Source organism: Poecilia mexicana, unplaced genomic scaffold (genome assembly GCF_051168715.1).
Source record: "Poecilia mexicana isolate PSO_F unplaced genomic scaffold, ASM5116871v1 scaffold_2, whole genome shotgun sequence".
Lineage (NCBI taxonomy): Eukaryota > Metazoa > Chordata > Actinopteri > Cyprinodontiformes > Poeciliidae > Poecilia > Poecilia mexicana.
Genome location: NW_028263371.1, coordinates 29626222 through 29650494, shown reverse-complemented (window position 1 = coordinate 29650494; position 24273 = coordinate 29626222). Strand labels below are relative to the sequence as shown.

At 42.2% G+C, this 24273-nt stretch overlaps 1 protein-coding gene across 1 annotated transcript in view; it reads left to right on the top strand.

Annotated features, from left to right (window-relative positions):
* Window positions 1-15057, top strand: part of LOC106926543 (voltage-gated inwardly rectifying potassium channel KCNH3-like) — a 31255-nt gene extending 16198 nt beyond the window's left edge. The window contains exons 3-11 of the mRNA XM_088008146.1: window positions 5941-6174; window positions 6279-6410; window positions 7432-7577; window positions 7705-7963; window positions 9041-9225; window positions 10649-10856; window positions 12865-13236; window positions 13698-13897; window positions 14766-15057. Coding sequence (XP_087864272.1) covers window positions 5941-6174; window positions 6279-6410; window positions 7432-7577; window positions 7705-7963; window positions 9041-9225; window positions 10649-10856; window positions 12865-13236; window positions 13698-13897; window positions 14766-15023 — 1994 coding nt within the window. The 3' untranslated portion in view covers window positions 15024-15057. The remainder of the gene's footprint in view (window positions 1-5940; window positions 6175-6278; window positions 6411-7431; window positions 7578-7704; window positions 7964-9040; window positions 9226-10648; window positions 10857-12864; window positions 13237-13697; window positions 13898-14765) is intronic.
* Window positions 15058-24273: the final 9216 nt, after the last annotated feature.

Sequence of the window (24273 nt, the reverse complement as noted above, 5' to 3'; positions counted from 1 at the left end):
AGTGCTAAAACGGAAGTCCGTGGCATATACCCCATTGGTCCACGGACCGGTACCGGGGGTTGGGGACCATAGACGTAATATAAGGATAGACGCCTCATGGGCCGCTCTCGCCTATTGGAGCTGATGAGATTTAACGCGGCCACCACTCAGCGTTATATATTTGGCAGGCACAATAAAGTGTCAGCGCATTTAATAGATCATAACACGCTGAATAGTAATCTCATTGTTACATATTTAAATTTTAGGCATACAGCTATTAAAACTGCATGTATAGGAATGTATAGTTTAGCATATTTACATAATTTTGGTGAAATATTTTGCAAGATACAACCAAAGATGCAATTTATTCACACACACACATTATGTATATATTCAGATAATCTCATATATTCACACACACTAGATATATATATATATATATATATATATATATATATATATATATATACTTATCTGTTGTGACAACAATATTTACATGTTCATTACATTTTTGCACAATCTAGAAGGCAAACTAAGGAGCCTTGTTGCCTTCCTTCTTAAGCTGAGCATTCAGAAAAACGTTACAGTCACTATTTTTGATCTTCATATTTCAAAGAACATAAAACTCCAAATTTGATTAAGATTTGTTGATAATGATAATTAACCAAAACTACTGAAATTGTGAGTAGGCCTGTTTGAAACATATTCCTGTCATCAAATCTCCGGCTGAAGACCGATAGCTAACATTTGCTGTCATTTCGTCGGTGGGCATATAGACAGTACAGTAATTTTTCATTCACAACATACCAACAATAATATGTCATTCTTATTTGTGAAACGTTATCCCCCGGTCCCTGATATCAACGGTTCTTAGATTTAAACACGAATAAGCCGAGCAGAACTGAGGCATCTTCTGCTGTTTTGGTTCAGCAAAGTACGATGGTGTACCGCTCCAAGATGGCCGCGGTATTTCCTGCGCCGGAGCAGCAAATGCGGGGTCTATCCTTATATTATGTCTATGTTGGGGACGACTGCTTTAAATGATCATTTATATTATTTTGGCTGATATTATTATACATTAAATAAGCAAATAATCAAATCAATATAGTCTACTAAAAGCACAATAAAATACTTAATCATAGCAAAAATGTTACCATATCAGTGTCTGCTGTGTTCCTCTCCTGATCTATTCTGTCTAGTATCACACTGCGCCACGATGGACACTTTTTTTTTTAATTGCCTGTGTTCATCCTCACTGACATTATTCAGCCTGGGATTTGCGTCTTCCTTCTCACGTCTGTATCTTTACGAGAGGTTTTGCTTCTAAGGACGGAGGAGAATCGGTCGAGGATTTTTTAAAAAGAGGGGGGTTGACAGCACCTCACTGGGGTTGCGTAGTGACCGTCTCTAGGCAACCGTGAAAACAGCGTCGGTCCGAAGCGTTCAAGGGTCCTTTACCTCCTGCAACCATAAACATAAATACATAGACCCCTCATGGGGCGGGTCGGCCCATTGCTGCGATACGTAACAGCGTCCGCCATATTGAACGTGGAATATGTGCCAGTAAACTAATACAAGTAAATGGACCAAACTTCACAAAGTGCCGTTCTACAAAGTATTTTAAATTAATACCTGTCATTGACACATTTTCTCACACACATTAATATATTTGGTAATCAAAGAAATGACTAAAGACAGAGTTTCTAACTTTTGATGTGATTAATTGTTTCGGGGCATTTCTGAATAAAGAGCACAATGTTTTTATTTGATAGAAATGATTCTGATCATTTTTATATTAACATTGATGAACAGACACACTTTTACAGTGTTTAAAGAACATATTTACATAATTCCATAATTTAATGTACATTTAACGTTTCAAGACAACAAATTATTTTCTTGTATTTATTTTTTATACATTATTGAGAAATGACTTTTTATTTATAAATCAGTCATTGTCAAACAAGAAACTACACATTTTTCTTACTTTTTTCCAAAGAAAAATATTTATTACAGAATGTCAACTCTGCTATTGATAGCAAAGAGTGAAAATAATTCTAACAGAGTAAATTATTTTTATTTCATTACATAAGCTGTATTAATACACTAATACTTCAGATTGAGTGTTAAGAAGCAATAATATTTTCTGTAACATTTAAGTTCTAGAATGTGAATGTGATCCTTTTGTTTGTGAAATGTTTGTTACCTTTTGGGTGTGTCCTTGTAGCAGCCATCTTGGAACCTACCAAAGAGGAGGCCCGCCTCAAACCCAGCTCTTTTATAGAAAGGGCCATGTTTGCTGGACTTTGATTGGCTGGGCAGTTAATTGAGAAGGTGGGGACAACAGTATATAAGGAGACTGTTGGCTGAGCCAAGAAGAAGAGGGAGAAAGCTTGAGAGTCTGAAGCAGAGAGACTGAAAGCTAAGAGACTGTTGGGAAAGATGTCATTTTGTCTTGTCTGTGAGCTATGCTGTGCTGAAGGAGGCCTAATAAACCACCTATGTTTATGCTACAGCCAGCTTTGAGGAGTTTCTCTTCCACACCACACCTCTCAGTGTAACATTGAGATATTTAAAAATACACAAAAAGTGAAAGAATAAAACATTTATTTAATATATTGGGAACACTGGTCACAGGCAGGGCTTCAGTCTGCTGGTCACACTGGGATAACTAATGACTTCTGAGACGTCCTGGTTCACAGGCTAAAGCCAAGGATAAAAGAGAAATTATCCAAAAGTGTAATAGAAAATACATATATGTTTCCTTGACATTCAGAAAAAGACATTTTCAGCATGTTGGGCTCTGACTCGTAGCATCTTTATAGCTAAATACCGACATGGTGAAGCTGAGCTGGGAAACAGAGACTGGAGAACAGCAGCTCCAGCTCTGATCATGACTGATCTTTCCTCACTAAATCCCATGGTTTTTAATGAACTTCTCCTCTAACAGCGGTTTTTCATCACCTCTCTCTCATTAGAAAACACAGTGTGAAAACGTTAGCTGGTATGCTAACAATCAGCGGTTACTTCGGGCCAATTAAGCTACATAGGAAATATTTCTGGGTTGTTTAGAAGCGAATTTCTAGCTCCAAAGTCAAGTAATTCCGATCTTTCATCCTTACCTGTGGAAGGTAATGGCAATGAATCCAGTTCGTTTCGTAAAACAGTTGAAACAAGTCCACACAGCTCAGGACTTAAGGAGCTCCGATCGCCCTGCTGCCACATAGAAGATGGTGGACGCTGTTACGTACGACTCAGCGCTCCATGAGAATTCCGCAACGAGAATTTAGCTGACCTTAATATTTCCTGTGTTTTATTTTGGTCATTATTGTTACACTTAGTGTTGATATGTTTGTGTTAGGCGTGTCTATCGGACATTTATAGAAATACGGAACAAATCGCGTCCCGGTTCAATATGGAACGCAACATTTAACAGCCAAATACGAGACGATTCCGTATTTTAAGGGACGGGTGGCAACCGACTCTTTGCACCTAGGGCGCTGACGTCACATCTCCATGAGACAATGCGGCTAATTTGTTTCCGCTTTGAGTTACCGTGACAGCTAGAGACGCAAATAAAGCAATACTATGAACATTGGTGTCTTCCTAATATAATGGGCTTTAAAGTTTTCATTAATTTCCAAGCGATCCTGAATTAAGAAGTCGGTGGCTTGTAAATATTTGTTGTTACCAGTTAAAGCTAATGCTGCACAGCACAAAGTTTGCAGCCTTCACTTCACTCCGGATCAGCTTCTTTAGCCTAGATGTACAGGGGGGATACGGATGGTAAATAAAGGACCCGTCCCTGCGTTATTTCCATGGAATCACTTCTGTATTCAGCCTGAAGAGCGAGTGTATGGGAACGAGAGAGCAGACCAGATCCTGACAGCCGAGCAACTGATCCGCCTGTACAAGCTGCTGTAAACATCGTCCTATTCGAGCTCTTCACAAGAAACATGCAAAGGTAATAAAACGAAATAACACGGAGACACGGTCATATTTTTCTAAAAGCAACAACTTTGAACCTGAACAGCTGAACCAAATCTCTGACACCAGCGCTGCGCTACTGTTAAGCTATGAGGCTTGTTGAGCTTCGTCATGCTTTGGAACTAAAAAGCCCGAACCGTAACCGAACCCCGTTAGTCTGTGACACTAACGACAATAAACACACACAATATACTTGAAAATAAGTAAAAATATTGTCCGTTGGAATGTTTAGATACTTAAATAGCACATTTGGCTCAACAATGTCAGAGAATATTGCCTACTAAGCATAAGCTAAGGTTAATGTTAGCCACAAAAGTAAAACTCACCTTCGTGTCAGTGAATGTATAATGAGGCGTACATCTTAAAACCTTTCTCCAGATTACTTGTTGGGGCTTCGGATTGATGTACATAACTCGGCCAAGCCCTGCAAGCACCTGATGTAAAATGCCATTTTCAATAGATCGGAAACAACCGAGCCACTTTTCCCCGAACGCGGAAGCTGAGGTGCAAAGAGCCCATTAAAGACACAAGTTCAAATCCATGCTGAGAGTGGAACTCCTTCCCGCAGCGCTGATTGGCTAAGCAATGTAACGTGATCCTCTGCAGCAAGTGATGGCAAAGCGGGGCGTCATCACGACTTTACACAGTGTGTCTTTACCTCCGCGGCAGAGGCTCCGCCGAACCCCTGAGACTGACTCATCGAACCCCTGGGGTTCGATCGAACCCAGGTTAAGAACCACTTGCTTAGAAGGATTTATGAAGTTTTGAGTGGTACTATATTTTCAGATTCAGCTGAAATCAATATGTGGATGAAAACTGAATTGGAAAATGTTAAATTTAAGTTATAAAGATTAAATAATAAGATGGAGCATAAAATAAATATTTTCTTTAAAGAACTATTTCCAAATCACACAAATTATCTACCTCTTTGTAGAAACCTTGTGAACATTGCTAATGCTATGATAGCTGCAGGCTGATGACATGCACAGATTACTTTTAATAACCCCCTCTGCCCCGTAGCTACAGGTTATCTTTGTAGCCCAAAGCAATATATTTTCGGATTTCTACAGCAACGCTTCTCTAAAATAAAGCGTTGTAGAGGGAATAGAGGTGGTAGAGCAGAGGCGACGCAAACTAAAACAGATAAGAAGAGAAACAGAAGAGAATGGAAGTGATATGGAGTTCATTGAAAATCAGGAGGCTCGCTAAATTCTCCTCAAAGACTCGCCTTCAAAGCAGGATGAATTGCTTTCTAGAGCATAGACCCAAATGGCAGAAAGAGACCAAGAGAGGATGTTTTTGCATAAATGTTGCCTTCTGTGAATTAGCATGAAATCCTGGGGAAATTGTAGGTCAAGACCTCTCGACTTAATAAATCACGAAAAGCGCAAAAATGGCAATTCATCTTTAAAGAGGCCCTTCAGAATTGCCCCACATTCATCCGGTTGGCTTTGTTTGTGAACAGCGGGACGGAAAACCCAGATGTTTCTTCTGAAAATTATGCATTCCAGTGCCGTCATGTAAACACGGTACTACATGATGCTATTGCCTTGAAGATCATTTAAATTGTTATGTTTTTGGAAAATGAACATTGGATCTCTCCTAAGGATACCACTTCCACATAGTCTCTCTTCATTATTGTTGAACTCTGACCTTCGCTGAGACAAGTGAGACCTGCAGACCTATTAATGATTTATTTTTTTTGTCATCTGTCCTTGAATTTGTTCTGTCACTCAGACTACTTTATGTTGTCAGTCTGGTTTTGATTGTGTTAGTAGGTTTGTGACTCATCTGTCCAAAAGGAAAATTGTTTTTACCTCATTGTCTGACACAAAAAAATTTGAGTGATGACTTGAAGCAACTAAGTGTGAAGGGGAAAAAAGCAATAACAACAACATACAAAAGAACCCTGTGGTACCTCTAACTGTCTTTTCCTTCTCTGTGTGCTGCCTCTGTTTTCTTCCCTCCACCCAGACAGTAACTTCGTTCTTGGAAACGCGCAGGTCCAGTCCGTCTTCCCCATCGTCTACTGCTCCGATGGCTTCTGCGAGCTGACCGGCTTCGCCCGCGGCGAGCTGATGCAGAAGAGCTGCATGTGTCACTTCCTGTACGGCGGCGAGACCAGCGACCGCATCACCTCGCAGATGCAAAAGGCTCTGGACGAACGGCGGGAGTTCAAGACTGAGATTGTTCTGTACAAGAAGAGCGGTAAGGGGAGGGCGCTGTCACACTCAATCATCTTCGATATATATATATATATATATATATATATATATAAAATGATATTCATGTTTGCTCTTCTTCAACAAAAGGCTCCAAGTTCTGGTGTCTGCTGGACATAGTTCCCATCAAGAATGAGAAGAGCGAGGTGGTTCTCTTCCTGGTCTCACACAAGGACATCACAGAAAATAAGGACCTGGATCGGGGCAATGATTCTGACACCGGTGAGCGAGAAAATGAGAAAAAGAAAAAAAAAAGAAAGAAATCCAATTCCATTGTAATTCACATGAAATGATTCAGTGGAGGGATTGCAGCTGAGCTTTTATTAAGAAGGGAGTTTGGTAAGAGGTAAAACTAATTTTTTTCTGAAATTTATTGGGTTCTTCCAGGTGTTTCGCTTTGGTTATGAATCCTTTCTGCTCAGGACTTCCTCCCATTTTGGTGAATAAACATGCCAAAGTGGTGATATGTGCATGATGGCAGCCAGGCCAATATGCTAAATACATTAGAATGTGAACACTGTGCAATAAAAAAAAAAAAAAATCAGTGGTATTTCATGTGCAAACTCAGGAATTGTAGGAAAAGTTCAGTCTGAACCTTCTCTTTCTGGGGATTAGAAAATAGACCTAAATTATTGAGGTGTACCACCATCAAATACTCATCTTCAAATACAAACTTCTGAAAATGTAACATTTCTTTCTGTAAGTTTTTCTCCCTCACCCATATTCTTTGCAAATATACGCTTCCGGAAGGAGCGGGATCGTTCTGAGGATGCGATTGATTGGTTATGGCTTGTTTGTGAGAAAATCTGGCCTTTCCCTGCGAGGAAAGGCCAGAAAAACTTTTATCAACGCTCGGGATTCCCCAGTCCTTCCCTCCGCAGTTGACAGTTGCACATTCCTGCAAGATGCTGCTCGGTCCGTTGACAACCATAGTAATTAATCCCTGCAACAGCAGCAGAGGGTTGTAAGAAGATAGCGTTGCGTTTCCCCAGAGCTGCTCCCTGCCTTTGTAACGCAGCTAGAAGAAGCGACTGATAAATGCAACACTGAAAGACAAGCTCAGGCCTTCAAATGCAGAAACTGAGACCAGTGAAAGCTTTGGGGTGCTGTTTAAAACCGTAATGTTTTTTTTTTTTTAAGTATTTATATGGGAGTCGAGGGAGGCAAATTGTTCTGTGATTTTACGTGAATACTGAGCCATAAATAAGCTGGCCTGTTGGACTTTTTTGTGGATTGTTTTCAGATGAGGAAACAGGCCTGGAGGTCCATCAGGTCAATCGGCCCCCGGGGTGCAACATGGAGCGCCGGCGCAGTCGTGCCGTTCTCTACCATCTCTCCGGTCATCTCCAGAAACAGGACAAAACTAAGAGCAAACTGAAAATCAACAATGTGAGGCATATTGTGTTTGAACGTCTTTCACCAAGCGCTGTTGTAATCCGGGTATTTGTTTTGAGCCTTCCAAGCTTTCATGGTTTCTTGGGTGATGTTTTGGTTCCTCGTGCCTTTCTGTTTGAAGAGTGTTCTCGGAGCCAATGCCAACCCAATCCCAGAGTACAAGGTGGCCGACGTCCAAAAGTCCCGCTTCATCCTCCTTCACTACGGTGCGTTCAAGGCCGGCTGGGACTGGCTCATCCTTCTGGCCACCTTCTACGTAGCCGTCACTGTTCCCTACAACGTCTGCTTCACCGCTGTGGAGATACGGGAAGACGGCATCTCAGCGGCCAGAAACCCTCCGAGTGTCAGCGACATCTTGGTGGAGATACTTTTCATCATCGGTAAGGTTTCTATGTCTCATAAGCATTTATTTATTCAATTGTTTCACTTTGGCAGAAGCATTACTGATCTTTTATCCTCGGTTATCTTCTTATGATGGATCGTACTCCACCTACATCTTATTACGATTTCCTTCGCAGTCCATGTAAAATTTGAGGTGTGCCGTGTAATCGGATTTCTTGAAGAGCTGCACAGTTTATGCAGCACATGTCATCAGCCCTTGAAACAGCCCCCCTCTGTCACAATTTGCCGTTGACTGTCCGAGTGATTTATTTCCCCGAACGATTTCACAAACCAGGTCAAGCTCACATCCCATCCGGAACAAACTCCAGGTCTGGGTGAACACAGTTTGCCCCTGAGTTTTATTTTTTCATATCAGCAATCTGGGTCAACTTGAGAGTGAAATTTGCGGTACCTGACCAGGTGCATGGAAAGATAACTTCTGTTTGGGAAGGAGAAATACTCAGTGCTCACTGATAACTTGTCGTACACATAAAGCAATAAAATCGTCCATGTTTTTTTTTTTTTTTTTTTTTTTAGTTTCTTGGGACTAAAATAACAAAAAATAAATAATGAAAACTGAATTTGCTCAGTTATTTTTGTATGACATAAAAGCTTTGTTGATCTAAGATGCGAAATGTCAATGAGAGAAGACGTGAGTAAGAGTTTAATTACTTTTTTACACATCTATAATGTACTGCTGATTTAACTGCCTTACCACACTACATATACTGGCACCATTTTACTGTTTGCCACAGGAAGTTCTATAAATGGTGTCTGTAAAGTGCCTGTTGGCTATAAGGGAGTTTAAATGGCTTCTTTACTAAAGCTACTACAGGCAGATTGTGTAAATTTAAATTTAGGTTATCTGGTAGCTATTTTTATTTTATTTTTTTTACTTCTGGTGCTGTTAGATTTGATCAATTTTGGTTTGGAATTTTTGCAATCCTCCCGGTTTCATTAAAGTTCGCCATCTAAGCTACGAACAATAGGTTTTAAAAATAATCGCACTTCCCAATATTTTGTGCAGCATAAGTAAGTGATCGTCGCTGTTCATACACTCTGTGTTTACGTTGCAGATATTGTCCTAAATTTCAGAACGACCTACGTTAGCACGTCGGGGCAGGTCGTGTACGACTCCCGCTCCATTTGCATTCATTACGTCACCTCCTGGCTGTTTGTGGATCTGATCGCAGCCTTGCCCTTCGACCTTCTGTACGCCTTCAACATCAGCGTGGTGAGTCTGACGCATTCAAAGACGTCCGTGAGCCGACAGACCGCTCTTGTAGGAAACACAAAAGGTCTCTCCTTCACTTTTCCGCGTTTGAGTGCGCAGACGTCATTCTTTTTTACCCCCAGTAGCCTCAACCTGCTGTTAATCTCTCTACAGGCGTTGATTTAAGTAGACTTTAAAAAAGGCTCCAAATGTTCGGCTAACACCATGGCAACAAAATTATATCAAGTGCGCGCAATTAGAGTGTGGACAACAATATTTTCCTGAATTCCAGCTCTTTCAAAATGTGTTTTTTTACTGTTGCTTCAAGGCAGAAAAAAACCCAGAGAATTCAAGCTTCATTGTGTAACTCCTCATTAGTCAGCTGGTGATTAGGCTGATAAATGAGGAGGCTGAGGATAAATTACAGGAACCAGATTAAATAAATGACGCCAAGCGGATGCAAGCTGTTGAAAATGCAAACTGAACTGCAGGGAGCAGCGCTAGATCTTTTAGATCTCTACAAAATAAATGGCAATGAAGTTATTACACATCAGAGGACCTACAATAAATTTATAACCCTGCAACTCTTCCACATTGTGTTGAGCCACAGCAACGAAATTTGATTGTATTTTATTTGGAGTTTATGCAATAAACCAACACAATGCAGTGCAATTCACCAATGAAAATCAGAAAAGCAGCCAAGAGGCTCATGGTAGCTCTGGAATGGCTGCAGAGATAAACAGCTCAGGTGAGATGATCTCTTAACCTGACAACAAATATTGAAGAGTGGCAATATTACTGAATTACTGAAGAATAACAAATATCCTCCGCGGTACGCTTGAAGTACTATTCAACTTTTTTTTTAATTAAAAAAAATGAAAACACTTTAATGGAGTTTTACAGAAAAAAAAAAAAGTGTTAATGCTTTTTAAAATTCTGACATCAATTCTTAAAACTGCACTGTGATTATTTTCTGGAAGAAATAACAGGTTATGTTTGTGTGCTTTCTCACTGCAGCAGGTTTCAGGTAATTCTCAAAAAGCAGCAACCTGTAGAGAAATGGCTTTCCCGCTGCTCTGATTTAAAAACCATCTCTCTGTCTATTGTAATTCAGCCTCAGCTGCAGCGTAAGCAGATTTAGTTTTCAGACCACCTGTTGCTACCCAAACATGACGCTGCAGGAAAATGTGATCTATGATAACTTAAACAGGGTCCCGGTTTCAGCATAAACATATTTATCCATTACTAATCTCTGATCAGATGCTTATTCAATCTATTGTAAGCCTGTATGGTATTTCTGAATGCTTAAGTGTCACTAAAAACAGGAGTGATTCTAATTACTAAAGTTTTCTGACTGCAGGCTGATTAAAGTCACTCAAAACAGTCTACTCCGTCTCAGAATAACTAATCACTTCCTAATATCCAATTCTTCTTATTTTTTTCATTTTACTGGACTTCAACCTTTTCCCAGAACTTCGGGGTCCACCTGCTGAAGACGGTGCGTCTCTTACGACTTCTTCGCCTCCTGCAGAAGCTGGACCGTTACTCCCAGTACAGCGCCGTGGTCCTCACGCTGCTCATGTCCACATTCGCCCTCCTGGCGCACTGGATGGCCTGTGTCTGGTACTTCATCGGGCGCAGCGAGATTGAGACCAATAACCCCGCCTCCTGGGACATAGGTTGGTCTGTCAGTCTGCCTGGATGGATGGATGGATGGATGGATGGATGGATGGATGGATGGATGGATGGATGGATGGATGGATGGATGGATGGATGGATGGATGGATGGATGGATGGATGGATGGATGGATGGATGGATGGATGGATGGATGGATGGATGGATGGATGGATGGATGGATGGCTTTCCATCATAGAATGTCTAACATAATGAAGTCTCTCATCATTCGTCCTGATGATCAACCATCATCTTGTCTTCATCTGTTGTTCAAAGTCTGAAGTTTTTTCCCTGAGGCTCAGTAAAAAGTTAAAAGTACTGACATGAATACTTCAGCAGCTCTCTCTGGTATTTAGAAACTCAACTGTTGAACCTTCCAGAAAGCTCATGTATCACCAGACGAAGATTGTCCTTCATAGTTTGTAGCATGTGAATTACTTTGCAGCAGAGCATCCAGGCATTAGGTGTTTGCCTATTCTCTTCCTGAGAAAACACTTCTAATTCTGGAGATCCGTTCCCCCTCCCACTGCGCTCACCAGTGCTAAACAACAACACGATGAAGGTGTATGTGGAGCTGGTGGCTGTACTGCTCCGGGGATTTAAATCGGAAAACTGTGAAAAATAAAGGTTGCGACTGGTCATAAACAAATGGAAAGGTCTCTGCTCGGATGCAAATATGACCATAGACTGGGGGTGGGCTGCAGCGCAGATGGTGAAGAGGGTCAGCCATTAATCAGAGGGTGTGTAATTGAGCAAGATAAAACTGCTTCCGATGGGCAGAGCAGTGCTCCTACACTCAGGGTTAATGAGTATGTGGGTGCGTGGCTTTTAAAATGTCGCAAAATACAATTGCAACTTCAGAATCCTTCATCTGTAATCCTCAGCTGCACACTGTGAAATATAACCATTTAAAGACAAGAAACTCTTAATTTAAAGGTAAGACAAAATAATAATAATAATCTCCATCGCATGAGGAAATGTGGAAAATACACACTATAAATCATTACACTGAAAAGGATCTTGTTTTGGTTGAAAGAAATTATGTAGGTAAGCAAATTCATATCTCAGTCATGACCAGGAGGTGCCAGTAAGACAATTAAAAACTAGAATTTACTACTTATTTTCCTAAAACCTCCAAAGTAATTCTCCAAAAATTTCCAAAGTGCTTCCTGAAACATACCAGATACTTCCTACATCTTAGCAAAAACTTTCAAAGAACTTTCTACATAATTTTACCAAGAACTTTACTGGAACTTTAATTGGACTTGCTGGTGACTTTATCTGAACTTTCCAGCAGCTTTACTCAAACAGATTCATTCTGGATCTTACCTTGTACTTTCCCCAAACTTTCTTGGAAGACACCAGATCATATCCTGGCTCCTAAATGTTCCTTTTCAGAACTTTGCTGAAAATAATAGTTCCAGGAACTTTCACGGTAAGTCTTGGAAAGTACATAGGGGCTTTATGAAAGTATCTGCTAAGTTCTGGGAAGAGAGCGAGAAAGTTGCAGGAAAGTAGTTGGTAAGTAACCATTAAGTCTTGAGGAAGAAATCTTTGAGTTTTGGTTTAGTAAAGGCCATAAAATTCTTATTTGTTTCCACACCAAAAGAAGGGATTGCTGCCAAGTCAGTGACTCTATTCCATCAACTGAGTTTCCTTAGGTTGCAAATTTTTTACCATATCAGTATTAGGAAGTTATTTACTTACTGTATGTATCTCTCTAACTATTTTTTCTATTTCTACCAATGTTTCCTTCCAAACAACAAATAAAAGTGTTGCAGCTTCACTGAAAGGAAAAGGTGACCAATCTCATCTACGCACAAAAATAAATGCATTCTGACATCTCCTGAAATGTTAGAGAGCCATTACTGTCTATCTGAATTCACAAACATGACAAAGTCCCTGCTTCCCTCCAAAACATTGTTTTCACTGCAAGGCCGTCCAGAAAAGGTCACGTCTGTATTCTCGTTAAACTAACGACCTCTTCTGGACGGTTCCTCTTCTCCCACCAGGCTGGCTCCATGAACTTGCCAAACGTCTGGGAACGCCATACTTCCTGACTCCTCTCACCTCCCTGCTGGGCGTTTCGGATTCCCCTCACGGCGCAGTGACAGCCGCCAACTCCAGTCACTGGAACGCTTCGGGGCTGGAGGCGCTGAACGTGACGGGGGCGGCGGGCCTGAGCCAGTGGAACGGCACCAGGACCAGACTGAGGATGCTGAACGGCTCGGGGATGACGCTGAGCGGGGGGCCGTCCGTCAGGAGCTCCTACGTGACGTCGCTGTACTTCGCTCTGAGCAGCCTCACCAGCGTGGGCTTCGGCAACGTCTCAGCCAACACTGACTCCGAGAAGATCTTCTCGATTTGCACCATGCTGATCGGAGGTGAGCTGAACCTCAACAACTATGCTGAGGATTATTTTAGTAATCTGATGATTAATCTGTTAAAACAAATTGATACGTTTGGCAGATTTTTTTCTTTTAAGTTAGGTTAAAAAAAACAAAACAGTAACCACTCCAAAGCTCACTGGCATTACCAAATCTTCATATCAACCATCAAAGCTTTTCTGCTCCTTCTGCTGGTGTTTCATGTAGATTATATGTCAACTGGATGTTTGAGAGGAAAACCAGGAAACAGCCTACCATCACAAATGCAGACACATGCTGTTTTCTGAACATGCCGCTAAGTACGATGACAGAACCCGATTAAAGGGAATTGCCTTATGAATTATTTGAAATACTCTTCTCCTGGAGGTCTCGGTAGGAGAATATAAGCAAAATACGAAAAACAACCAGAGAAGAGCTCGTATGAAGCCTCTCTATCCCTTCTGCTGTCTCCTCCGTAGCCTTAATGCACGCCGTGGTCTTCGGAAATGTGACGGCCATCATTCAGAGGATGTACTCGCGTCGCTCCCTCTACCACACCCGCACCAAGGACCTGAAGGACTTCATCCGTGTGCATCGGCTACCGAAGGCCTTGGAGCAGCGCATGATGGAGTGCTTCCAGACAACCTGGTCCGTCAACAACGGCATCGACGTCAGCGAGGTAGGAGGGCTCGACTGCACGGGCCAGACATGGAACATTTCACCTTCAGACGCCAAAAGCCGAGGTAATGTACGCAAACATGGAGACATTCAGAAATGACGACTCTGACATATTATCTCTGTCTCATGATGTGGCATTCGGCAAATATGAATACTGCTAAGAAGAAAAGCTGTTTGGAAATGTCTGGTTTTTGAAAGGTCAAATGTCCAACAATCACTTCAATTCTTTGAAATGTGGCATAAAGTGTAAAACGTTTTCATTTGCATCGACTTTGCATGTAGCAATAGGATTAATTTGATCTGAGGCCTCATTCAGTGGACAGGGAGGATTTGAGTTGTATTTTGGCTCCCATCACGCTGGAGTGACTCTTAATTTAACAGATTAATGGACAGACATGAAGTTCAGACTTGGATGGGTCTTTCCTTGAATTCAAATCTAGATAAATAATCCTTTTTTTTTTTTTTACTTTAGCATTTGACATTTAACACAGGTCTGATAGTACTCAAGTAGAAATTATTTTAAAAAGACATCTAGTTTTACTCAAGTTATCTCAATTTGATATAAAAATAAAAATAAAGAAAAAAAAAGTAAAAAAAATCTGGCCCTTCTCAATCCTGTCTTTAGTGGCCGTTCACTGGCATGTTTGCGATTCCTGTAAATTAGCGGAGACGATGCGTAGCTGTTTCTAGATGCATATATCAGTTGTGAATATGTGGGAAGGTGAAAGGTTTCATTTTGCCAGTTACTTCCCCCTTCCCACACAGTAATGGTCAGAGAACGAAGCAGAAAGAGAAGACGTCCCTTAAAGCAACGTAAAGACTTGGCTGTAGCCCGTCCAGTGACGTCTTTCTCCTGAACGTCTCTCCAGCTGCTGAAGGACTTCCCGGACGAGCTGAGAGCTGACATCGCCATGCACCTGAATAAAGAGCTGCTGCAGCTGCCGCTGTTTGAGTCAGCCAGCAGGGGGTGTCTCCGGTCCCTGTCGCTCATCATCAAGACCTCCTTTTGTGCTCCAGGAGAGTTCCTCATCCGCCAGGGCGACGCGCTCCAGGCGATATACTTCGTCTGCTCAGGATCTATGGAGGTTCTGAAGGATAACACCGTTCTGGCCATTCTGGGTAAATGAAACCGTTTTACAGTGACAGTCATTAAAAGCTTATGTCCACGGTAGCTCCAGGATTTTATGTTCTGCTTCATCTGTCGTCAGTAAGCTCACCAGGCGTCCGACGCTAACCGGAGCCATTTTTCCACCTGAATCTTGAAGGTCTTTTTTGTTGAGGAGTCCAAACCAAAGAAGCCCTCCTAGATTCCGGTAGGAAGGTGACTCACAAACCAACACGTTGGAGCTTGGCTTAAGAAAACGTAGCGAATGCTGCATCATCGAGGAGAAGAGCCCAATTATCTAAGGACAAAAACCACTATGAACACAGTTCTGACTAACGCTTCTGAATGATTATTGCAACCTGTAAAAAGGACCTATGAGAAAAAGAAGCCATTTAGCACTTATGAAGTCATCCATCATTCGATGCTTTACAGAGAGTCAGAACCTAATCAAGCACAGGCTCAGTATTCACAAAACTGCAGTAATGTTGGTATTAAGCTGCCCCTCTGGAATAAACAATTCACGCCCCATTGAGACGGTTAGCAGAGCCCTGAGGTCCTGATAACAAACTTTAAACTGCATAAATGTGAGATTTAAACTCGCTTTCAGACACTGGTTCAACTTGAAGGAAAAAAACACCAAGAAAAGTGAATCAGACTTTTGTTTTTCATCTGTTAATAAATTTCAGACTCAGAGTTTCGCTTTCTGAGAGCTTTTTGCCTTCTTCATGTTGTGAGACAAGTGCTGTTTTAGTAATCTCTTCAATTCTAACTGAAATAAAAATAATAAAAACAAAGCAATCCCAGTTTGTGGTTTAACTAGAGGGGCGCTTGTTTTGCCACACAGGGTCAGGTTTGTTAGTGTAGCTGTTTTTCCCCAAAAATGGAATCATCATTTTGAAAACTTCTTTTTGAAGTTCAATCTTAAAAGTTTGCTCGATGACCTGAAACGTGACGAAAAAAAGCAAAAAGTGAAGAAATCTGTAGCAGAAATGCAACCTGTAATTCAAAAGGATAAAAAAAGGGAAAAAAAAGATACCCAAAGAAAATAATGAGTAAAAAAAAAAAAAAAAAAAAAAAAAGCTACACCCTCCCTTCTTTGTTGAAAAGCCTCAGACGTGTGTCAGTATTACTCCTCCAGATAAAAGAGCCTCTCCAGGGTCATGTCCCGCAACGCGAACGCTGACACTCCTTCCCGTCCACAGAACAAGGATAAAACAGAATACAGAAGCACAAACAGAATCCCAAACAGTCCTGGAAACAGTTCAGCCTCACACAACGCGCCGACCGAAAATTAGCAACGCAGCTTTTTAAACCAAAGGCCTAACTGCTGTAAATAATAAAATGAGCGCTGCCCACAGAGGATAGACGCCGTGCTCATTAGTTTGATGCTCGTGCGCCGGCATGTGGATATTAAAACAGCGCTGAGCTCTTCCTGCTCCCTCCTCCTCGTGTGTTTTCCCAGAAACACAAACACACACACAACACACACGACACTCTCTCCTGTGCAAAAGGAGAATTAGGAAAGGCATGTGCTATTTTTCTTCCTTGTTGTTGTTCTCCCTTACATAACCACGTGTGCACTGAGCGGCTTTGGCAGTGCCACTTCGGCTTTGCGGCGCAGGTGGAAACGGTGGGCAAAAGAAAGGAGGCAGAAGCGACGACGAGTAACACTTTGCTTTCCAACGCTTCGCTCCGCACAGGAGAGGGAACGCAGTCAGTCATGGCTTTGAAAGTTTTGTACAAATAAAACACCTTAAGGGAGAATTAAAATACCTGGAGAAAGGATGGAGCCGTTTCTAACAGCAGAGTGTGCAAACACTTCCAAGTGAAAATGCAGGATTCTGACAGACTCCCGAGAAAAAGCGGCGAATGCCAAAACTGAATCAAAAAGTTCTTCGGCGTGATATTAGTTCAAGGCTGTGAACACTTATAGAACCAAATTATTCCACATACAGATTTGCTCGTATTTCAGTTTGTCCATGTATAATATGGAATTTATTCTGCTCAGTGTTGAAATGATCCTTCCTCTTTCCAAGATTCAGACAATATGCATTAAAATTTGTGGCTTTTTAAGGTGGGAAACTGCGAAAAACTTTAAAAGTCATCAATAACTCAATCTTTGGTTGCATCATTGTTGTATTCTTAATACCGATCCTTCCCCGCATGTTTTAAAAACCACAACACACCGAGTGTTAGAATCCATGTTACGAGACACAACTTCACTGGAACAAAAAAGAAAAAGATTTTCTCAGACAGTTTTTGTTCACGCTCGCCTTCAAGTACCCGTGTCTCTCCCTCTAAGGTCGCGGCGACCTGATCGGCTCCGACTGCCTCACCCAGGAGGAGGTGATTAAGACCAACGCCTGCGTGAAGGCCCTCACCTACTGCGACCTGCAGTACATCAGCCTCAAAGGGCTTCGCGAGGTGCTCTGCCTCTACCCCGACTACGCCCAGAAGTTCATCACCGAGATCCAGCACGACCTGACGTACAACCTGCGAGAGGGACACAGCGCTGAGGTACAGCCGCAAGCTGCTGCCTGCAAAAAAAATAAAATAAATAAAAATGTTGGCTTTGTTGGCAGTATAAAGAGAGGAGAGTGCAGGATTTTAAAAAAACATAAGTTTTCTATGACTTGTGTGCATGTGTAGTTCACGGTGAGTTAGGGCGGCTCTGTGTTTTACCCGGTTGAGATGATTTCCTGCATTTTGATTGGTTGAGGGGGTGCAGCACAAGGAAGGCAGTAGTCACTGAGTTTCTAAGCAAAAATATGAATCCATTGAGATCAACAAACAAGGACCGCATTTCTAATTAAACTCTGAGAAATGAGAAGTTAAGGTTCGGGATAAGGACACCTTTGGCTCCTAGGATGGCTTGAGGTCAAATCGCTGGGTTAGAGATTGAAAAATGAATCACAACATACCACACAGTGTGCAGGACTGTTCTGTGCACACAAGCCATTACTCATATCTGTACATCTCGCTTCCAATAGGGGAGACCTTCCCGTAATCCTTCTTAAGTTTTGATTGAAAGTTTCTGGCCTGCTCTCAGGATGACGCTTCAGCATTTTTCGCTGGAGCAATGAAGAGTGGCAAGCAAAAAGAAGTGCTTTTTGCAGTTTGTCACAAGCTTGAAGAAAAAACAGACGAAAAGGTTCTCTGGTCTGATGAGACCAAAAGCAACCCTTTTGGTCTAAATGGAAAGTGCTCTGAGGCGAAACCGGGTGGAGGCAGCATCATGCTGTGGGGACAGGAGAACTGGTTCAGTTGATGGGCAAACATGGAAGAAAACCTGAGACTGAGGTGTAGGTTCATCTTCCTGCACCTCCGTCTCAGAATGGAATGGTTTGGATCAAAGCATATGTACTGAAACGGCCTAGTCAAAGTCCAGATTTAAATCCAATTTGCAAGAGCCAAGCTTACTGAGCTGGCCGCTGTTTTATAGAGCTGGTGGAGGCATAAACCCCAAAAGACTAGCAGAAACAAAACAAAACAAAAAATTTCATTTGTAAAAAGATTTATTCCTTTCTCTTCAACATGACACACTAACAATTTGCAACAAATATTAGAACCAGAACGAGAAGAGTCCCAAAAATGTACATTGACGTTTGTGGCGCTAACACATTTGGCAAAATGTAATGTCTGCTGCTTGTTTCATAATGGGTGACCCGGGACGTTCTAATGATGTAAAGCACTTTGCACCGCCTGGCTGCTGAAATGTTCTACGCAAATAAACTTGACTTGACGAAACGCAGAAATCGTCAAGCTTAAACTTGCACTCGTCCCCATAGAAACGCAGGGGAAAAGCCGTCCTTAGCCAGACGGAGTGTAAAATCCCCTCAGCATGTTCCACCTCTGCTGATTAGCCGTCTCCTCGTTCGCCACGCTCTCTTGTGTTCTCATCAGACGCCGAGACGTCAGAAGATTTGTCCGTGGAGCTGCGAAGACAACCGACTTTCCGGTTACCATTTAATTTGCTCTTTCTGGGTACCGCTTATCCACCTGCTGCTATCAAGAGCTTTTAACAGCCTGCTTTCATTTTAATCAGCAAATTCATAGTGTTTCCACCAGCTAAATTACAGTGATCCAAATTACTCTTAATGCTTTTGTTGTTTTTTTTTTGTTAGCTGATTGTTGATTGCGCCTTAAATCACATGCAGGACTGTGGGAAATGATTTGTACCTTCACAGATTTCTCCTGTTTTTCTTTTGTTTTCTTTTTCTTGGTGTCACACTTAAATGATTCAATTGAGTAAATTAAATACTTAATTTAAAAAATAATGATGTGGAGGATTTTTGACCCACTCCTCTTTCCAGAATGTTTTGTTTTTTTTAAGCAAAATTTCCAAGCATGAACAGCTTGTTTAAGGTCACACTAATCGTCTCAAATGGATTTCACAGTTAGAATCTGCTTTATTACACACGAGTGGCCGCTCAATGTGCCATCTTCAGTGGAAGAGTCCAAACATGATTAAAGGAGCTCCAAAACCTTCATTTTTACATAATCTGAGTGTGCTTTAGATTAAGGTCACAAATTTATAGTTTATATGCCTTTCGCCAGGGGTCAAGTGAGGTCTGCAGGGTTCAGGGTTCGTCTGTGACCTCCTGGATCAATCGCTGATGCGTTCTCTGGAGTAACTTTGGTTGGCCGGCTTTTCCTGGGAAGGTGTTCCATGTTTTATTTGTGAATGAGAAACTGATTTTCTAACCAATAGTGGCATTTCACAGCTCTCCACTCTTTACTTCTGACATCCGGATCCCACTTTTGCTCAACTGGAGATGTTTGATCAGGGTTTATTTTTCTACCTCCTGCACGACCGCTCACAGCGCCCTCTCTCTACTTAGACTTTTCTAATCTACAAACTCCTCTTCCTCCAGTTTTTTTTTTTTTTTTTTACACAATGTCTTTGCAGTTGAGAAGGATTAGCCATCTGGTCTGAGTGTGTGTGTGTGGGGGGGGAGCAGAGGAATCCACGGCTTCTGCTTGAGAGGCCGCCAACAGATGACAGACACGAGCTGCGGATTCAGATGCTGGGAATCTAGCGCCGGATCTCAGCTGTAGCCTACACATGAATGACCAGCTTCTGTTGGAAACAGCTAGGTCACATTTTCTCTGTGAGTAAACATGTTAATTAGAGCGGTGATTCCAGGGAAGCATCAAGAAAGAGGGAAATATGCACCCTTGGCTTAAGGATTAACATATCACTGCAGCATGTTCCAAGGTTTATTTTTTCCACCTCATAAGTGCAGGTGCATTCCCAATAAACGGGAATATCACTAAGAAGTGATTTTGCTTCAGTGAAACTAATTTGATATGGATTCACGGCACACAGACTTTGATATTGCAGAAGTTGACAGAGTGCTGGGTCCAGAAATATTAATGGGAAGTTGAGTGGAGGAAGGTAGAAGAAGGTGGATAACCACTTCCAAACTGCTGAAAACGATTCACTAAAAGAGAAAGCTATACAGTAAAATGCATAAACTTACAGAGATGTTATGTAAGGTATTGGCAGCTACTATTTTAACATCGCTTAAAATGAGAAGCCCATTTTTTCAAATGGTTTTATTTTGTTTACAGACGACGCTGTTTGATTTCAGGAATCATAATCTCACAGGTGCAACTGCGGGTTTGGTGTTGTGGAGCCAAATTTTGGCTCTCAGCCAGGAGGTAAGCAGGTGGAGAGCAAGAGATGGCTTTAATTAAAAAGGGGGAAAAAAACTGCACATCAACAGGAGCAGCTCTTATTTTGAAACACTGCCAGCCAGAACAAAGCAACGCTCAGTATGCAAGGATGCAATACAAGAAACCTGAAGTATGAAGTTTCACTCACCTCTGCATGCTAAATGCTTATAGGGGCTGACATTGCTTTTTTTTCTGATTAACATAGCAAACAATTCTTTGTCCAGTTGGGGGACATTAATAGACTGTGTGCAAAGTATTGAACTGTCACCCCAAGAAGGTTAACATACGCTTACAGGACTTTATCAAAATAAAGCAAATTTTAGATACACTTTTGTGTGTGGCAATAATATAAATAATAAACATTGTGAATATAAACCGAGTAGACAAACTAGAAGCGTGCAAACCAAGCTGGAGCCACAACCAGCAGCCAGGTGGAGGTTATTCACCCAACTCTTTTCTGCCCTGATGCTCCTTCCACTCATTGCCCGTCTTTATGCCAGCTGAGCTGATCTCCTGACTTTGGCTTCATGTCTGCGAGAGAGTGCTGTCAGTCCTCTAATTTCATTCAAGCTGTGCTATATGAAGCCCCGCTGCCTTAAAAATCTTTGTTTTGTGATTTATTTGCACAAAATCACACCTGCTCAGCGTTTATGTGTTGAAAACAGTTATGATCTTCTTAAAATCTGGGCAACAGAAAAAAATAGAAACAGGGGAAATTGCCTGCATAGGAGAAAGCATATTACATGCAACATATATATGCACGTGCAGGGAATTCAGTGGTGCATCCTCAATCGACCGCGGTGAGAGACTAAAAATAGCGCCGTCAGATGGGTGGGGGAGGGACAGGGTCATCCCTAACTGGATAAAAATAGAGCACCAACCAGATGGAGACAAGATGATAGAACATCAGGAATGAAGGGAAGTGGCAGGGGAGGGAAAGAGGAAGAAACTCGCTGATATTTGTATTCACGTGCCACCACAGAGTCACAGCCGTGTCTTCGCCGCATCTCGATCTATTAGACTCTTCTCCTGAAGGCTTAACCTCACCCCTTACCCTTACCTCAAGCCATGCTTCACCTTGAGATTAAATTATTAACATCATGCCACTGCAGTGGCCGCGATGAGACTGTGCAGAGAATCCCACATTACAGTTTCATAGACCTACATGGCGAAGCCCAGCAGATTTGTCCTTGCACAAAAGACGCAGGGTTCATCCTCGGTGTGGAATCCAAAACTGCTCCTGGCCGTATTTCAGCTCGCAAAAGCATGCATGGTGTCTGCATGTCACCATGCATGATCACCCTCGCAGAACGCACGCGTTTACACCTGGAAACATGCATTATTGTTTTGGCACGCTGCTTTTTGAGGTGGCACGTGCTGCTCTCACATAAACAGACAGTTGATTCTAAACAGTCCCTTCTCCACTCATCCCCCCCCCCTCCCCCCCAACTCCCCTGCTCCTCCACAGGCAAACCTCTGCTAAAATTAAACCTCTGTGATCTATAAATACCAGTCGGGCATGTGAGCCAAGAACTGGATGGAGAAGACGGGAAACAGAGGGTGTGAGAATGGTGACAGAGGGAGATGGATCAAGAGTGAAGGGAAGAATGAGAGCTGTGTTTTAATCAGCTTTGAGAGAAAATGTGCAGAACACCCCCCCCCCAAAAAAAAAACAAAAAAAAAAAAAAACATGTCTGCATGTAGCAACATGCTGACTGCAGGTCCGCTTTAATGCAATTTGTTGGGATTTACAAATTAAACGAGCCCCTTCACATTTTTCATCTTAAGAACTCAAACAATTTCCATGCCTGCTTGACTTTGAATGGAGATGCTTCTTTGCAGTGCAGTGCTGTCTGTAAGCTGAATGGACATCAGCACTAATGCGGCTCTTGTGAATGGCGTTCGTTCCCTTTCACTTTTACTTTTAGTGACTCAGCTGCTCCCCCTCCTGATCAAAAAGGGAAGTGACAGCAACCGAAGTCAGAGGCATGAGAGGTTTCAAAAATATGAGGTCAAATAATGAATAAAAAAAAACATAACACTATTTGTTGTGTGTGCTATTTTAGTAATATTAAGTGGTTGATCACAGTTGTCACACAAGTTAGGTATTTGCGTTTAAGGTGGCCTATTCGGCACTCATGGAAATGATGGAGTAGAGGCAACGGTACCAAAAGGAGGGACGCAATTAAACATTGTATTATATGTATTACATGCAGTGTTTTTGGATGACTTTATATCAAGTTGATCATTACTCTTGTTTTATCATAACTGTAAGTAAAAGAGGTTGTCTAACAGCAGCTGTTAGTTTGCAAATTGTTAAGAATATGAGAACCAGCTTTAGAAGAGAGGAGAAAAATGTCTCCAATTTGTGATTCCCTCCATCCAGACAGACTATGAGAGCAACGGAGGCCTTGTGAAGAAACTCCCCTCCATCAGGGAGGATGAAGAGGGCTCCGGGTCTGAGGGGGAACACTCCCCTCTACCTAAGATCTCTTCCTTGGGGAGGTTGGGCCGAGGCCTGCGCTCTCCCCTGCGCTCCCCGCTGCGTTCCCCGCTGCTGCCGCCGCGACCTTTCAGGCCGATAAGTGAGCCGGCTCGGCCCTCCAGCCTGCAGATCCCCGTGGTGAGCTTCAGCTGCCTGCAGCCGGACCTCAGTCCTCGGTAAGGAGCCAATTAACTTCCATCTCTGTTGAACTTCACCCCGGCATTGATCTGGGTTAGTGCGATTCAGTCATCTAGAAATTCTTTAATGATGCTTCTATGAAATGCAAAAAATGCAAAGAACGGGTACCTGTGCATCTATCTTACTGTTTTACCGTCGCATCTCTGTCTAGCATGGAAGTAAACCCATTCATAAACCCCAGAAGACGGACTGTGAATCTAGGCCAGTCAGACACACTCTTCAGGTCTGTAGATGTATGGAAGTCTGGCTGGTAATTGTCATGCAGGTGTGTGCTGCTTCTCTCCAACAGTCCATCATCTGCTGTCGCTGAGAACGACCTCTGACCTTCCATCTTTTGACAGCTGGACAACGTCTCAGAAAAGCTCTCCTTGTAATGACGCATTTTTAGGCAGGTGCAGGAAGTCTCTGGCACTGAGATTTAAAACAAAAATAGAGGCAGGTTACAAGGCTACAATGTTTTCAGGATCATGAAGCATTTCTTCTTTTGTAAAGTCTCAGTGGCTTTTTGTTTGCTGTAACCTGGACTCCACACTGGCACCACGCACTCTCAGACCACATCAGGATGCAGGAACGATACCACAGGTATCGTCTGTGCTTTTCTGTCCATGACCTGGATGTCATCTGGGAAACTTTGCACATATATGGAATAACCTCTAACCATTAGACCACAATCCAAGGAACAGCTAAGCAACAGCAAAATCCTCAAACTCACAGTCCTCTGGTAGAGGAAACAAACTTGAAGCGATTCCACCCAGGTCATTAGGGTGAGTGTGAAGTTATTACAAATTAGAGGTTTCTGCACCGCCACCACCAGTTTCAGTCTCCCCATAGATAAGAAGTATCTTCACTAGCTTATCAGCTTCATTTGGAAGGCTGCATAGTTTCCAGTACCAGCAGAACCAGAGTAGAC